A 17649-nucleotide genomic window follows, 5' to 3' on the forward strand; every position below is an offset into this window, starting at 1 on the left:
GAATGGGCTTCCATAATTTTCCATTTTTGGGAGTCTGACAAGTCCATATTTCACCCACAACTTGTACTAAACACTGCTGAACACAACTTATACCACACTGATAAAGAACCTAGAGAGTATAGATAACATAAAAGGTAATTGTAATGTTTGTTTTTTCACTGTAGCCTGCAAAAAATTACATTAATGCCTATAATAATGGGTGATCACGTTATTTTGTCCAACCCCTGTATATATTTTCATGCTAGATCATCAGTTGAAGAGCATGACTCTTTACTTTAATATTATCAATGTCAGTATCAAACATTAAAACAATCTGATTGCCTTTCATCCACATCTCTTTTAGTTCTCTACATACTTCCTTTCTCTTCTCACACACTTCACACACTCTCATTCTCTTCATTTTGTCCATCTTTATAGAGAGGCTGCAGTGTGTGGTGTAGTGGAGCTGGAGCACCGGATGAATGACCACAGCTCTCAGTTCCCTGCAGCAGCAGGGAGATTCCATTAATGTGTTACTAATTGCTGTTAAGCGGCCTGATGTTTGGAAGAACAGAGGCTGTCGATATGCCTGTGCTAGTATATAGGGACAACTCAATGCAGGCCAACACCCCATCCCACCACAGGACACAACATCACCACATCTGTCTGTCAGTCTGTCTATCAGTCAGTCAGTCAGTCAGTCAGTCATTGTATAATTCTGCCTACCATTCCATCTATTGTTCTATAATTCTAACTCTGGATTTCATAATATTGCCAAGCTGTGGATGGTTCTCTTAACCTACAGGTGTCTTTTCATACTTTAAAACAAAGATCTCAAGTGTCCTATAAGTCAGCAGGTACCAGCCTGTCTGGAAATTGCCATCACACACACACACACACACACACACACACACACACACACACCATCCCAACAAAGATTAGTCCTGTCTTCAGCACAGCCAGTCAACCTTGAAGGTCATTCCGGCCACCATTACTGATATATAAATACTCACAGTAAAGAAAGAGTGTTCAAAAGAAAAAAGAAAATGGGATTTGTTATCTAGCATGAGGGCTCTTAATGAGCTGCTCTGCTGCCCACTCTCATGGCCTCCAGTGAAAACAGATGGATCTGATGCCCTCAGGCGACTCCATCTCTGTGGCTGTGGGTTGTCCGAAGGTTACATCAATGCAGTTAGTGCCCACTCTTTCTCTCTGGTAAGCCCGGAAGCATCCCAGCTTTACTGTCTGGATGCTAAAGGGCTGGTTTGCATGAAAGTCCCTAGATGACTTTCCCTTTCAATTAGATTTTTTACCCTATTTTTGATTAGGACTCCACACTTTGCAAGTTCATTTTATTGATCTTAAAAATGAATAAAAATGAAACATCTATTACTCACCATGCACAGTTTGTTTTATGGGCATGAATGTGTATTCAGAAATCATGTGGCATATTGTAGAAGTGTACTAGACCTAGCGGTGGGCTTTCTATAGTATATGTTATGTTATGTTTTGTCATGTCGTGTCATGTTGTTATGTTATGTTATGTTATGTTATGTTATGATAGGATGGTTTGAGGGTGAGTAAATCATGGGGTAATTTTCATTTATGGGTAAACTAACCCTTTAATAATTGCAAACTGGTATTTATTATCATATTATTTATTATTAATTCATTATCATAAGCACACTGATTTGTAGCACAAATAGTTTACTGCACTTTGTGATTCTACTAGTTATTTAAGCGGCTAATGAATAATATCTTATTTCCGTGTTGCAAAATAAGGTTGAATATATTATGTCATATAAACCGTGGACACAATAGGTCAACATTCACGGGCATAAAATTACTGTATAAAATGCTCAGTTTGTGCTTTCTCAGGTTTAAACAGAAATATAAAATTATTTATAGGCCCGGTCTGCAGTGTTTACTGCATCATGCATGCAGTATTACGAAGCAGTATTTTGCTCTCATTCTTACTGACTTGCTAAAGTGGAGTGAAATGACAAGTTACTGTGGAGGTGAGCATACTGAGGCTGTAATACTTAATGGCTTGTCAGATTTATTAGCTTGCCAGCTATTGTAATATCCTGCTGTCTCTCCTCATGAGCTGCAATGGCAGCACATCCTGTCAAGTGTCTTTCTCCAGAGCCACAGAAGTGCACTGTGAGCTTCCTGTCACAAAGTCGGAGGTTTCCATTCTGTATTTTATCACTGCGCTTATCGATGTTTTAATAAAAAAGTGAAGTGAGATTTAAACTATAAATTTTTCTTAAAACATTTACAAAAAGTACTAGAAATATCATAATAATGTGTTTTGGACATCTGTAGTGGTAATTAGATGAATAAATTCTTGTATATGATTATGTCAGTAAAGTTACCACAGTATTACCATGACTATACTGTTTTATAAGGGAAGGCTGAATGATTTAGTGGTGTATTAATATGTAGCCGACTGTATTGCGGTTCTTTCAGCTTTCCTAATGACTGTTCTCTAACCTGACAGCTTTGCAAATAAGGCATTAAGCTGGTGCGCCACAGTTTCTTTTACGTCCTCCTGAAAAATTGATCTGCTGGGCTAATGTTGCCCGGGTAATTAAAGGGATGGAGCTCTCTGGATACAAGTTATAAAAATCAACTTACTGAACACGAGTTACAGTCCCCATAACGGTTTTCCTCAGATGTCTTTTGAATTTCTTGCAGTTAATTGTGTTATGTCCGTTTATCAAATGCCATGCAAAAGTGTTCAGACTGATCAGTGCCCTTTTTTCTTCTCAATTACAAAGACTATTGATTTTTTTTTCCTGTGCTGTTTTCATATCTAAGCACTCAACTGCAAAATTCATTTTAATGTGGGATTTGAAAACTAAACAAATGTAAAGTATAAAGCTAAAATAATTACATTTTTAAAAAATGAAGGTGAACTATCCCTTGATAGAAACATACAACACAAAGAGTTTTTGAGGAGTTGGAGTTCGATTGAGTAACTCATGTCTTATTTGTCTTTGTAGTTTGACATGCAGCGGATTACACTGGAGGAGCTGAAACACATCCTTTTTCATGCCTTCCGAGACCACCTGACGATGAAGGACATAGAGAACATCATCATCAATGAGGAGGAGAGCTTGAACGAGAACTCCGGGAACTGTCAAACAGAGTTTGAGGGAGGTGAGTGTAAACTTGCTGCCTTGCGCGTGTGTGTGTACCTGGTATTTATCACGTTATGGGGACCAAATGTCCCCACAAGGATAGTAATACTAGTAAATTTTGACCTTGTGGGGACATTTTTGAGGTACCCATGAGGAAACAAGCTTATAAATCAAACAGAATTTGTTTTTTTGAGAAAGTAAAAATGCACAAAGTTTCCTGTAAGGGGTAGGGTTGGTGTAGGGCAATAGCACATACAGTTTGTACAGTATAAAAACCATTACGCCTATGGAATGTCCCCATAAAACATGGAAACACAACATGTGTGTGTTTGTGTGTGTGTGTGTGTGTGTGTGTGTGTGTGTCAGTGGAGTTTTAGGGTATGCTGTACTAAAAACGGCAAAGTTTTTCCTTTGTGTTTTTGAAAAGTTTCGCGTACAAGACAAAACGATCCCCATTCACACAGATCTGCGAAAATGACTAAAAATTATGCAGGTCAAGCCGGTAGTTGGCAATGCCACTTTGTAAAGAAACAGTACACGTCTGCACACATACCTATAGACTGATCACATAATATACATATGCAAGACATCACCATTTTCATTTGCATTTTTGTAGTTTAGTTAGACAATAACGGTATTATTTTCAAAAACTTGTGCTTTGAAACACATTTTCAGGCCCCCAAAAAGCCATTGTCTTGTAAACAGCCCCTTAGAGTGGGCTGGTTGTGATGTCACTGTATAGGGAAGGCTAGGCTCATGAATATTAATTAGCCCTAGATAATCTCCTTGACTTTCCAGTCACGCTACTTGAATTCTAATACATTTCGTCCTTTAAACGTCAGTACAAAATACATTATGATATAAAGATCATTTCAAATAAATGAAGTATCAAATAAAGTATTCTACAATATTCATGATTTTAGTTATTATTTATGATAATCAACATGACAGAGAGGGTTTTTTTCATGTAAAAACAAAATGCAGATGGTGGCCCTTGTGAAAATAAAGTACACTTTAGTATAGTTACAAAGAGTAGCCAACTTATTAGTTCAAACACTTAACTGCGGTTAAATTAAAATATATTATTATTTAAAATGAATTAAATGCAGTTAGGGCAGGGGTTCTCAACTCTGGCCCTCGAGCTCCACTTTCCTGTAGAGTTTACCTCCAACCTTGATCAAACTCACCTGTCAGTAACTTTCTAGTAATCCTGAAGACCTCGATTAGCTTCTTCAGGTGTGTTTGATTAGGGTTGGAGCTAAACTAAACTAACTTTCCTGCAGAGTTTGGAAAGTGGAGCTTGAGGGCCAGAGTTGAGAACCCCCGAGTTAGGAAGTGCTTTTTTGGCCCATTTAAGTACACTGTAAAAAAAATTATATATGTAATAATATAAGGGTAATTTTTTTTCGAAATTGAGATTTATACATCATCTGAAAGCGGAATAAATGAGCTTTCCATTGATGTATGGTTTGTTAGGATAGGACAATATTTGGCCGAGATACAGCTATTTGAATATCTGGAATCTGAAGGTGCAAAAAAATCAAAATACTGAGAAAATCGCCTTTAAAGTTGTCCAAATTAAGTTCTTAGCAATGCATATTACTAATCAAAAATTAAGTTTGAATATATTTACAGTAGGAAATTTACAAAATATCTTCATGGAACATGATCTTTACTTAATATCCTAATGATTTTTAGCATAAAAGAAAAATCAATAATTTTGACCCATACAATGTATTTTTGGCTATTGCTACAAATATACCCCAGCGACTTTAGACTGGTTTTGTGCTCCAGGGTCACATATCAGTAAGTCATGGCGACTCGTCAAAATAATTTGAGCAATTTCAACTTTTTTTATAAGTTATATGAAATTTAGCTTGATTTTTAAGTCAGTATAATTTAATTTGTTTAAATGATTTATACAACCAAGTTGATTATATTTAAAAAGTTTTTTTTTTTATAAGATGAAATACTAGGTGGCTATATATACAGTGTATGACTTAATCTTTATGTAATTTCTTAATTTTATTTATTTATCTTTTTAAATTTAATTTCTTAATTACTTCTGTTGGTTAAAGTGTACTGTTGAGTGTCATGATAAGCATTTATTGTAAACTAAAATATTACTTTAATGTATTTCTACTGAAACTGGTCTGTCATGTATTGTAAATATATTTATTATAACATTTTGTAATGATAAAGTTGCAATTGAATGCATTTAAAATATCAAATAAGGTATTCTACAATATTTATGATATAATCATTATTTATGAAAAATGTGAGTAAACATGAAAAAATGTAAATGAATTAATGTATATAGAGAAGAAAAAATGTAATAAAGCAAGTATAATAAATAGAAAGGCGCATAAGATACAACATGCAAATAATTAACTAATTTCAGCGTTTTTTCCTTTTTGGATTAAAAACAAGAAAGTAATTCTGATCAGCCAAACACTTTAAACTTAAATGTATGCAACTAAGCAGTGTTTGTAATGATGTGCTTCTCTAGTTCATCTAGTTCAGCTTCTCTGCTTCAGTCGGTTTGTTCTACCAAATTAATTTGGGCTGGTGTTGATGTTGCTGTTGCATGCATGATAATACTCCTGTTACTGTACCTCTATTTGCTCATCTCATCCTGTGATGAATAACACAACATTCCTCATGGTAATACACAGGAGGGTTAATGCTCTTTTACAGTATGTGATATTCACAGCCTATTGACATCAGGTGCTATTTTAGTGGGTATTTGGTTATTAAAATCAGAGGAGTGAATTAAAGATGCTAGTTTGGTTTTTGAGTGGGCAGCTCATCTCGAGATACATGAGTAGGTGTCTACAGGGTCACCAGAGCTCACTGTAGCATATGCTACACTACATTATGAGATCTCCTGAAACAAACTCATAATCATCTCATGCGACTGAGTTTTGAAATTATGATGCAAACATATTCAGCCTATTTGACACTTTGAGTGCCTCAGACCATTAAAAAGTTTAAAACCTAAGACCATTAAAAATATTTTTTAACCTAAATCAATAGTACTTTTAACAGATGTGTTTAAAGACTAGTCATTACATTGTCTAGAAACAAAAAATATTGGGTGGCTCAGTGGTGGCCACCATGTTAACTCTTTCCCTGCACTGATGAAATTATCTGTCCCGCCACTGATGAAGTTTCCCAGCTTTCTGTGTTTTCACTGTTAGGGGGCGCTATTACACATCTTCTGAAAGAGCACAGTAAAGTAATAGTTCACCCAAAAATGAAAATATGCTGAAGATTTACCCTCAGGCCATCCAAGATGTTTGTTTCTTGAACTGAACAGGAGGAATTCAGCATTACATCACTTGCTCACCAATAGATCCTCTTCAGTGAATGGGTGCCGTCAAAATGAGAGTCCAAACAGCTGATGAAAACATCACAATAATCCAGATGTAATCTCCACTTGTGAAGTGAAAAACAAATCCATCATTAAGGTGTTTTTATATTCAAACCATTGCCTCTGGCTAGAACATGCTTTCTTCAGTAAAAAAGTCGTCTTGTCTGAATCAGGAGAGAAATATGCACAGATCAAGCACTGTTCATAAGAAAAACTGTGCAAAACAGCAAACAAATATATGCAAAATCACTGTTCTTATCAAGTAGTTGTGTATCCAGATGATAAATAAAAGCCAATGGCTGAATTCAGAATAGAATACTAGCATTCTATTGTTTCTCCCATATAATTAATAATCCCTATATATCTTTAGTATCTTTAGTATCAGCCATGATTTAAAGGGGTCATATGATGCGATTTCAATTTTTCCTTTCTCTTTGAAGTGTTACAAGCTCTTGGTGCATAAAGAAGATCTGTAAAGTTGCAAAGACTAAAGTCGCAGCATCATATGACCCCTTTAAATGTTAAATTAGTACATATTATGCAACAATAAGCATTAGAAAGAACTGTGTACCACAGCTTTGAAGCTACTTAGTGCACTTAGTGAATGATTTCAGAGTATGAATATTCAGTATGGACCACGCTAGCACAGTGTTAGCATTGCAGGGGTCAAGCACATCCCTTATGCCAACGGCACAAGTCTCTGTCCTACCAGCAGTAACAGATATCCACAGCGCTAAAGCAATACTCATCCACACCTTTTGTTGAGCCCTCTGTGTCTTTATGAATCATTAATGGTGGCACCTGGGCCGAGCTTAGGTTGTCAACAGACCACACACTGAGACTATATTAATGAATCTAGAGACACAAGCAAAATGGAGTCTCTTTAACACAAAAGCTAACTAAAACTCTTCAACTAAAACTAGCCAAGCAACTGCCATTGAGATGAATAGGAATGCTAACAGTTTTAGCATTTCATTTGGTGATGCTAGCAAAAGAGAAATTACATAAGGTTTCTTTCCTAGTCATCTCAATAGCAAAAAGTGCCTCAATTTACCTGAATTCAGCTTTACAGCTGCATACAATACTGTCATGCTTGTGTACTTTTTGTAGAGTACAGGAGGGTAGAGGGTTTTTTAAGTTAAAAAGGTACACTTTAATATATTTTTAAAAAGAGTACTTATTATGGATATAATGTACTAGCCTATAATATAATTAAAATTAAGTAAATTAAAGTTTTTTAGTTTCATTTTAAAGTGTATTAGTTTAATTTTTTTGACCCACTTAAGTAGGACTTAAGTATCTAAATGTACACTTTTTAGCTACACTTCATTTGCCTTTTATTTCATTAATATTCAATATTATCTGCAAGTACAGTTTTTAAAAAATATATAGTAAACTACAAGTGCACATTCAATACAATTGAGTGCACTTTTTCGCAAGAGGGTTGCAGTGCTGTCGAGACTTTTTGAAGTACAAAACATGCTGAGCACGCTGCAGTACAATTTAGCTTGACTTTATGAAAAGGTGAGAGAGGGGCAAAAATGAAGGTTCTCCTTAGCAACAAACCGTCAGGCAGAAGAGTAGCTACGTTTGCTCATTATCGCGCTTCCTCTCTGCTGTAACCAGGCCAGGGATTGGCTGCAGGGGGCGGGACTTGCTGACTAGTGCTCTGTGCCGGAAGGAGGACTGGAGCGGAAAATGATATCACGGGGTGAGGCTGGCACACAATCTGTCTCGCTGTGCATTCCAGAAGCTCCTAATAACTGCCTCTATTCTCAGCCCAGACCCCACTGTCACCCCAGATGCTCGTGAGCCGAGCAGCCACATGTGCTCAGGTGAACCTCAAGCCCTAGTGAAACACCTCCACCTCGCAGCTGCACGAGAAACGCTGCTTTACTTAGACGGGTCAGATTGGCAGATGAAAGGCGGTCGGCTAGAATGCAAATCGACACCTACACATTCAGACACAACACAAGTAGAAAATGTGTTCAGATTAGCATACTTGTTTTCCTCAGTCTAAATCGCTGTTTTTGTGTCGTTGCAGTTCATCCCAAAAAGAAGAATCGGCAGACGTGTGTGCGCAAGAGCCTGATATGCGCATTCGCCATGGCCTTCATCATCAGCGTCATGCTCATTGCGGCCAATCAGATGCTGCGCAACGGAATGGAGTAGTGACATCACTGTGAGCGCGGCGGAGCCTGCATGTGCATGTCTGTCGATGAAGTTGTCAAAAATTAACCAACAAACTCGAGAAACAAAACCAAACACCTCACTACTGAAAAGAGGAGCTTTTTATTCTTTTATTATTTGTATTCTCCCGTTACTTTTCCACGCGGACCAAGTGACACAGGAAGTGTACGGCGAGCCAAGCCAGCATGTTACACGGGGCCTCATCTCTCAGGCAGGGACTTTAAAGGGCTGACTTTCTGCTTTTCGTGCCACCTCTGTTCCCTAATGCAATAACACGCAGGAGTTCATAAGCCGTCACTGTCTCCTCCGTGGCTTCAGATATTTCAACAGGGATTCGCTGATGAGCTTCTGCTGGGTTCGGGTCTGCTCTGGATGTAGGAAGGCAAAAGTAATTGGCAACTCCTTACACCTTGGTGGAGGGAGAGTTACAGCATCTACTCCGGAGACTATTTATGTCTGCTCTAGCCAGAGTGATTTTCTGGCTCAGGGGATGGTGGGAGGCCAGGGAAGGAGCGCTCGTTGTAGTCCATAATTAAATCCATAGTCAATCAGCTCCAAAAATCCATCGTTTTAATCATTTCAAATGTGTTCTGCGATTCAATTGTGTGATCTTCCTCTTCCTCTTCCTTTCCACAGAATTGGAACTACCATCATTCATAAGTTGTTTCCATGTTTGTTCCAACAGTTGTTTTGTTCATACTGGCGACACACACACAAGTATATCTTGAATGCATTGTAGGTTGCTTTGGATAAAATTATCTATCATATAGAGTGCTGTGCAGCAGTGACATCAAAACCCAGAAGAGTAATTCGCCATGTGTTCCCTCAAGATTTTCCTATGGGTCTTTATATTGGGGTTTTTATATTTTTGAGGGGGAAAAATGTGTCGTAAATTTAAATTGACAATACTTGGACATTTTACTCTACAACATAAATTACACACAATCATACTGAAAAGTGAATTTTGAAGCAGTTATGCTTATTTTTAAAAATACATGTTTGTAAAAAAGTAACTACATAGTAACTACTTACAAAGAATGTTTTGGGTGTGGGTGTGTGCAATTCATGTTGTACAACAAAACGTTCATGTATCGTCAAGTTATTGTTACCACAGACCTTATTTTACTCAATAATTATTTTTAATTAAATTACAAATTTTAAATAATAATAATAATAAAAACTATATATATATATATATATATATATTTCTGTGTGTGTGTATGTATGTATAAAGCTCAAGGAAACCATGGCGAATTTGTTTTCTGGGTTTTGATGTTACATCGCAGCTGCAGCGCTCTATACATTAATGCCTTTGAATTTCTTTTTTTTTTTTTGCAATTACATTTACATTACATTATGCTAAATGCATAACTTAAGCAGTAATTTTGTTTTTTTATCAATAAAAGTATATATTTAAAGAATTATTATTATATAAATATATATATATTAATGAATTTATAATATCATTATATAAATAATATATAACTATATAATTGTATAATATTAATAAACTCTAAGATAAATAAGACAAAATACTGATAAGATTTTAACTAATTTGATTATGCTTTCAGCTACCATTAATACTGTTATACTCTGTTAGGTCTGTTTAACACATTTTACCATATTTAAATCCATTCCAAATCTTCTGTGACAAAATTAGAGCTGAAAATGTCTGCAGGTTCCCATTAGGCCTAATAAGTGGAGAACAAGATGTTTTTTGCTTGGGTTTTGCAGTACTTAAGGCGCTTAATGGTACTTTATGGCCAGTTATTGCTGGGTTATACCTGTTGTGACACATATTTTCAACATTTCTGAAAGGTTTATGATGGCTCTCAGATTTATGTTAATGGATGAGCTTGGATTGTTTTGCACTGCATTACTCCCATAAACCATACGCACAAACCCACTAGAAAAATGTATAGGAAAATAGAAAAATCATTTACTTTCTTTTTATTACGCCAGTCTTTTTTTGAGCTGCATTGAAGATGTCCTTCACTTTACCATGAGCCACAATCATGTTTATGGTTATGTGTATGGTGCATGTTCATATTGTATCTCATTTCTCTGTCTGCATTAAAGCCACCGTAGCACTGCATTGTTGATGTTTCAATAGATCTATGTAATGAAGATGCTTCACATCTTCAATATTGGGATTGTAAAAAGAAAAAGAATGATACTGGAAGATGATTGTATCTTTCTCATAGTTGTGATGGCTAAAACCCTGTGCCTGATGCAGTTGTTCTCTCTTTGCGTTTCATGAATGTCTCCTCTGGACACCTGTAGAAAACACACTGGTATATGTTCTCCACCATGTTTCCCGAGGTCTGCTTCTACTTTATTATGCATGTGAATGAGCAGAACTCTGTAAATAGAGCTTTACATGTGTGTTTCTGTTCGTGCATGATCGTTTAAAACAGTACATTCTGCACAGATCGTGTCAGGGCTACTGAGGGGGCGGCTGAAATCAATACATGTCTGCCAGCTCTCCGTTCTCCCCTGAGACCCCTGACTAAAGCCATATTTGTCTGCACAGGTGTACTGAAGAGAATAAAGGTGCATACATTGAAATTATAAAGGTATAATTATAATATTACTAGTCCAACCCCTTTTTCTCACTCAAATGTTGATCCATGTGCGGTTGGAGTGAGTGGATAGTTTATTCTGGTACAATGGCGACACCTGGTGGTTGAAGTGTTTAATTCATTCACTGTGTTTGTCCTCATACTGTCCTTTCTGATCCAGAATGTAACATTAGCTTGTAGCATTCAACTAAAGATCTGGATGGGTTGATAAAATGAAATATACTATGTGTTTAGATTATTTTGATCTCCACAATTATGTGGTGAATGTGAAAAATTAAACAATATATTTTGGGGTTGGTAGGTTGGGTGGGATTTTAGAAATTAAGGAATGTTGTACCAAACAATGTTAATATAATACATACACAGCCAATTATTTCAGTTTATTTAAAGACAATATTGTAAAATGGCCTTTTTAATAATTAGGACAATAATGTTGTGAACAAAATATCCCATGAAATCAAACTGAACTGGTTCTGTATTTAAAGTGGATTGTATTTCAAATTAAGACTTTAGGGTTTAGAAAACAAGGGTGATATGGTGGTACAGTACATTAAAATGAACTGTAAAAAAAATGTAAATAACCATATTTACAGTTATTCACTTAATAATAGATCTGTACACTTTGCATGCAGAATATTTAGCTATGTATTTCAGACTAGCTTGTTGCAAACTGCCCATAGATGATTTTAATATACATATTCAAATATGTACAGGACAAATGCATAGAGTTTATGCAATAAAGCATTTTTGTAATATTTATGGCATCTTTTCTGTTTCCTGAGAAAAACATACAGTAAGACATATTACACTGTTAATCCGTTATTGATTAGGTGTATTAATCACACAGTTTAATACTGTTTTGTTGCTCTGTTTATCACTGAGGAAAAATGCTCTGGTTACTTTCGTAATCTCAGTTCCCTGAGATAAGATAAGAGCATTGCGTTGTACGCTTATGGGGTAAACTCATGTTTACTCTGATACTGAAGCCTGATGTGTTCACATTCATGTAGCTGCATGAACAAATGGCGCTTCAACCTGCCAAAAGGGGTGGAGCTGACTGCTATATAAGTCGTCTCAGAGCGTCATTCATCAGAATCTTTTGACTGATAGCGACAGTCATCGACTCGCGTGCAGCCTTATAGCCAGCTTATGCTTCGCTCATTCCCTTATCTCAGGGAACCGAAGTTACAAAAGTAACCGGAGCATTCCCTTTCGAACGGTCTTTCCCGTTGCGTTGTCCACTTATCGGGAATGCATCCAATAGTGCTGTGCTATAAGCAAGTGCAGAACGAAGCTGCACAGATATCATCAATTGAAACTCCTCTGGACCAAGCCCAGGAGGAGGCCATTCCTCTGGTGGAGTGGGACCTCATTCCGATAGGCCTGCTGAGGCATAAGCCAAGGCAATAGCATCAACTATCCAACGAGATATCCAGTCTCTGCTGTGTACCCGGCAGCCCTATAGAGTGGCCTCCGAAGCATACAAAGAGCTGTTCTGAGTGCCGAAACGGGCCCGAGTGTTCAACATACACTCTAAGAGCCCGAACCGGGCAGAGTGGATTAGGACCCTGCTCATCCTCTGAATTAGGAAGAGCTAGCAGGGTAATGACTTGTGCAGTGAACGGAGTGGAGAGCACTTTAGGCACATAGCCATGTCTTGGTTTGAGGACGACTCTACAGTTGTTAGGCCCAAACTCAAGGTATGAAGCACTGACTGACAGTGCTTGCAAGTCGCCCACTGGCTTGACCGATGCTAAAGCCAAGAGGAGGGCAGTCTTAAGCAACAGGGGTCGTAAGTCGGCCAACAGAAGCGGCTTATCCAGCAGCTCTTGCAGAAAGGTTAACACAGATGATGCATCACAAGAGGACAGGTCCTCATTCCGTGCCACACTCCAGTCAGAAAAGACTGACCATTTAAGGGCGTAGAGGCGTCTCGTTGATGGGAATCTAGCCTCCAAAATCACTCTCGTGGGGAGCTGTAAAGATGCTCCCCGTTTGACCAGGAGTCGGACACCGGGTGAAAACGTCCCAGGTGCCAAGCGTTGGACAGTACGTGGGCTTTGAGCCAATATTGGAGGGGACACATGTGAAGCAGGCCAAGAGGAATCACAGAGGAGGCGGATGACATGAGGCAGAGCATCCTCTAGAAAACGCTGAGGGGACCTGAAGTCCCGAATCTGAATGACGCCGCTAGCCGCTGAATTGTCAGGGAACGTTCCGGCATAATCCATGCCCGCATCTGGGCTGAATCGATAACTGTCCCCAGGAAGACTACTCGCTGGCTGGGAGACGCAGAGCTCTTGGCTAAATAGATTTTTAGCCCAAGCTGCTCCAGGTGGCTGAGCAACAGCGACCTGTGAGCGATGAGTTCCTGTTCCGATCTGGCTAACACAAGCCAATCCTCGAGGAAATTCATAATGCGGATTCCCATCTGCCTCAGAGGGGAAAGAGCTGCGTCCACGCACTTTGTAAAATGTGCAGGGCCAGTGACAATCCAAATGGCAGGACTGTATATTGATAAGCCACCCCCTTGAATGCGAATCTCAAGAACGGTCTGTGATGAGGGGCTATCTGGAAGTGAAAGTAAGCATCTTTCAGATCCACCGATAAAAAACTGTCCCCGGGGCATATCTGCACGAGGATCTGTTTCAAAGTCAGCATCTTGAACGGCCATTTCATAAGCACGTAGTTCAAATGCCTCAGATCGAGAATGGGCCTGAGCCCGCCATCTTTCTTGGGAATGAGGAAGTAGCGGTTGTAAAAGCCTGACTCACTGTTTGCTAGAGAAACCGTTTCCACGGCTCCTTTTACAAGCAGAGTTTGCACTTCGGACCAGAGAATGTGAGTATCTTTGAAGTTTGAATAATACCTCTGAAGTGACAAGTGAACTGAAGCGAGTAACCTCGTTCTATGGTTTTTAGAACCCAGCTTGATACATCCGGAATGGCTTTCCAAGCATGGAGCTGGATGGAAAGTGGTCTAAGTTTTCAAGTGGCAGGTTGCCGCACGGGGCTGGGGAACTGACATTCGTGGTAATGAGAAGAGGAGAAATGCTCTTTTGAGTATGTGGGTCTGCTATCACAGCGGTAATTTTGTTGGGCATGCACTGAAGTGCGGGTCCAATTTAAACAACTAGGCGGGGGGATAGAGAGCGGATACAAGCTTTATTTAAGGGTGGGACTGTCTCGGTGGGACCTGACCCTCTCCTCTTCCTCTCTGCAAACGGATCAGGATGGCTTCTGAGGCTCAGGGTCCATCGTCACTCAGGGGTGGGGTCCCTGACGCTTAGGAAACAGGCTCAGACTTGGCTTGAGGCTGGGTCGTTGACGGCGCAGGCTTAGCAGGCTGCTGAAAGGATGGAGCTTTCTGGTGTCTTGAAGCAGCTGCCAAACTGGAGTGCTTCGGCAGTAAGTGATGCATAGCCTGTGATGACTTCTGTGCCGCCGTGAAGCGTTCAGCAAATCCATCGACAGCAGGTCCAAATAATTCCGTGGGGGAAACTGGGGAGTCAAGGAAGGCGACCCTGTCAGCGTTTTTGATCTCCATCAATTTAAGCCAAAGGTGGCGCTCCAGCACCACAAAGTTGGCCATGGCCTTGCAGATTGCCTGTGCTGTTGCCTTCGTGGCAACTTAAAGGCATCAGATCCATAGCCGGACTCGTCCATGGAGCAGAGAAGTTTGGCCTGGAAAACTTGGAGCACCGCCATCATGTGCAGCGTTGAGCCAGCTGCTGAATAGGCCCTGCCCACAAGAGCGCAGGTGGTCCTACAGGGCTTAGATGGATGCGCTGCATGGGCCTTCAATCCTAGGGCCGATGGAGGGCAGAGATGAGCAGTGACCTCCTCTTCTAGAGGGGGGAGCTTGCCATAACCTTTCTTTTCAGTGCCGTCAACGGAGGTGAGAGAGGCAGAAGTAGCTGTATGAATGCTCTGAATAGGGCGTGCCACGTCCTGGTCAGTTCATCTTGAACCTCCGGAAAAAAAGTGCCGGGTCTCTAGCGGGAGGAGCATTGACGGTGTCCTGGTAGGTACCACTTGTCTAAGCGGCTATGGGCGGGCTCTTCCAGAGCCAACTAGTCTAAGTCCAGTTTCTCCATGGCTTTCTTGAGGATGCGAATCAACTTGCTGTCCACGCCGGCCCGTGCTAAGTCTTTGAGAGGAAGGGAGCCGGGATCCTTTCCGGGACACGCCTATTCCTCTGCACCTGAAGCTGTCAACGACATAGATTCATCGGCAACAGCTTCCTCTTCCGAACATGAACAAATCAGGCTTCAGTATCAGAGTAAACAGGAGTTCACCCCATAAGCGTACAATGCAATGGGAGACTATTCGAAAGGGAACAAATGGAAAAAGCGTAATGGCACTTACAATCATAGAATGGCCTCTGGTCTCTCTCCGTACTGCCAAAGCCGCAGCGTTAGCATTAGCCGTTACGCATGTTGGCTAAAGGTTGCAAGCTTGCCTTCCAGTTTTGCCTTGCCTTTGGCTGTACACGTCCATTTGTTGCTGCCGTAAAACCATCCGCCCTTTTGGTGATATTTCGTACCCGCTCACTAAACTAATATACTTTAGAGAACAGACATTTGAAGGGAAATGTGGGAAAGAAACACTCACCTTATTAGAAGTCAGTGTACCATCAGAATGATTTTCAAACTGATTTTTAAGGTTAAAATTTTACATACAGTTGCTTTAGTATTTATGCAATATTATATCACACAAGCAAAATCGACTTTGTTCCACTGTCACAAGGATGCAGGACAGGTAAGATTATTCTGAGTATTGTAGACATTAACATTGCCAATTACTTTACAGTTGTCTATTTTGTAGTTCCAAATAGTTCTATCAACACACAGCAGCAGGATTTTGGTCCTAAATGAAAAAATGTTTTAAAATTATTTGAAAGGGTGAGGGAATAATTCAGTGACTCATTTATAAAAAACAACTGGAAGAAGAACTTTTTTTCTTGCAATTCTAAGTTTATATCTTGCAACTCGCAATGGCAAGAAAAAAGTGAGAATTGTTAGATAAAAAGTCACAATTACCTTTTTTACTTTTTATTATATGGAAGAAAAAAAAACAGAATTGCGAGGTGTAAACTCAGAATTTGGAGAAATAAAGTCAGAATTGCACAGTGGTGGACGAAGTACACAAATCAAGTATACTTGAGTAAAAGTACAGATACGTATAATAAAATATTACTCCAGTAAATGCAAAAGTACTCCTTTTTCAATTTTACTCGAGTGAAAGTACAAAAGTACTCGATTTTTTATGTACTTAAGTAAAAAAGTACTGATAGATTTATTTTACAATTTTATATAGGCTACTTGAATTTTATATTAGCACATATTTTTTATAATCCTACTGCTCAAAATACCTGGTATTTTGCCAAAATAACCACTATATGGAGTCAAGATATTTTTTTTGTTGTTGTTGATATGGACTACGTTGACAAGAGTAATGTAGTAATGTTCACTGTGAAGCTTACACTGCGAAGTACCTGAGAGAAAACTGATTTGACCATCTGATTTTCACCAGTAAGGAAAAAAAGTGTTTAAAGCTTGTTGTTTAGCAGAACGTCACAGTTACATATGACATGAGAATAAGGCCTGAAGTTAGGAAGAACATTTTAAGGAAAATATAATTATATTTTCATAATGATTTTTTTCTTCTCAAACCTTGTCTGTGGTGTAAAAACACCCCTGGCCAAATGCCCCCAGAGGGCATCACTTCCCACTTTGATAATTACTGTATTTATCAGGTTAATCTATCTAGGTGGTTGAATACAAATATTTGGACTTTATAAAATTACCTCAATTTAGCACCAGCAAGCTTGTTAGCTAGACAGTTAGCATCAGCTAACAATATTATTTTCAGTATGGTTATGAATAAACATTCATATCTGTCTGCTCAGCTACTTGATCCAAACAATATAAAAATGTATACTGTTGATAAACAATATAAAAACAGACATCCCATAGGGCTAAATGCGTAGCATTTTAATAAAACTGTTAACGTTACAGCAGCGGGGAAGATGAACGTGCATGAGTTATTTTATTTAATCTGTGTTATTTTAATGTTTCCTTTTTTTGACCTAAACATTTTGATGTGTCTGCATTCAAGCATTTCAGTGGGCTTAATCACACTTTACAGCAGATTTAGTTAACAAACTGACAGTTCTGACCTAAATATGATTTTCAGTTACAGTAATTAATACTAAAATCGACATTAGTAATTTACTTCTCGCAGCATCAGTCGCGCGCGCGCTCACAAGATCTCCCGGTTCTTACTTGTGAATTCAGTTAACTGGAGACTCGCTCTAAACGGATCATTTGAATCAATGAGTTGTTAACTGGAGACTCACTCTGACCGAATCATTTGAA

General features: G+C 38.9%; 1 protein-coding gene across 2 annotated transcripts in view; it reads left to right on the plus strand.

Annotated features, from left to right (window-relative positions):
- Positions 1-9796, plus strand: part of LOC107659935 (calcium-binding protein 8) — a 58680-nt gene extending 48884 nt beyond the window's left edge. For both annotated transcript variants that reach the window (XM_016449048.1, XM_016449047.1), the window contains exons 5-6: positions 2988-3144; positions 8543-9796. In XM_016449048.1, coding sequence (XP_016304534.1) covers positions 2988-3144; positions 8543-8670 — 285 coding nt within the window. In that variant the 3' untranslated portion in view covers positions 8671-9796. The remainder of the gene's footprint in view (positions 1-2987; positions 3145-8542) is intronic.
- The last annotated feature ends 7853 nt before the right edge of the window (positions 9797-17649 follow it).

This window comes from Sinocyclocheilus anshuiensis, unplaced genomic scaffold (genome assembly GCF_001515605.1).
Source record: "Sinocyclocheilus anshuiensis isolate Anshui unplaced genomic scaffold, SAMN03320099.WGS_v1.1 scaffold1241, whole genome shotgun sequence".
In the NCBI taxonomy this organism is placed as follows: Eukaryota; Metazoa; Chordata; class Actinopteri; order Cypriniformes; family Cyprinidae; genus Sinocyclocheilus; species Sinocyclocheilus anshuiensis.